This window comes from Opisthorchis viverrini (assembly GCF_000715545.1).
Source record: "Opisthorchis viverrini unplaced genomic scaffold scaffold29932, whole genome shotgun sequence".
Lineage (NCBI taxonomy): Eukaryota > Metazoa > Platyhelminthes > Trematoda > Opisthorchiida > Opisthorchiidae > Opisthorchis > Opisthorchis viverrini.
Window position 1 is genome coordinate 1 of NW_008772994.1, and position 348 is coordinate 348.

Sequence of the window (348 nt, forward strand, 5' to 3'; positions counted from 1 at the left end):
CCTCACATTCTCCCTCAGTAAATTTATCCACCTAGATTTTCACGATCTTCGGTTTCATTCATTCAGTATACATTTTCGTGTTATCATCTCATGCTTGGCTATCATTCAAGCCTCATCCTATAGCCCCGGAGTTACTACAGAATATCAACTGACGATTCGATCGCTACCCGCGGAGGATTTGTCACAAGGTCGAGTGATGCGCCAGTGTCTATTTGAAGCATCTCCGGAGTTAAATGAACAGTTTGATTTTCGTTGGCTCGATCAGAACGGGCGAGTGACAACCAACGGGGATTCGTTAATTTTACTGGTGCGTTTTGTTTTCACATACCAGCCAACATTCTAGGTCAA

General features: G+C 43.7%; 1 protein-coding gene across 1 annotated transcript; it reads left to right on the forward strand.

Moving 5' to 3' along the window:
• Positions 1–66: 66 nt before the first annotated feature.
• Positions 67–306, forward strand: T265_16352 (hypothetical protein; the record flags this gene model as incomplete). Its single annotated transcript, XM_009179969.1, has 1 exon — positions 67–306. A coding segment is annotated over one exon (237 nt), but the record flags the coding sequence as incomplete, so codon positions are not given.
• Positions 307–348: the final 42 nt, after the last annotated feature.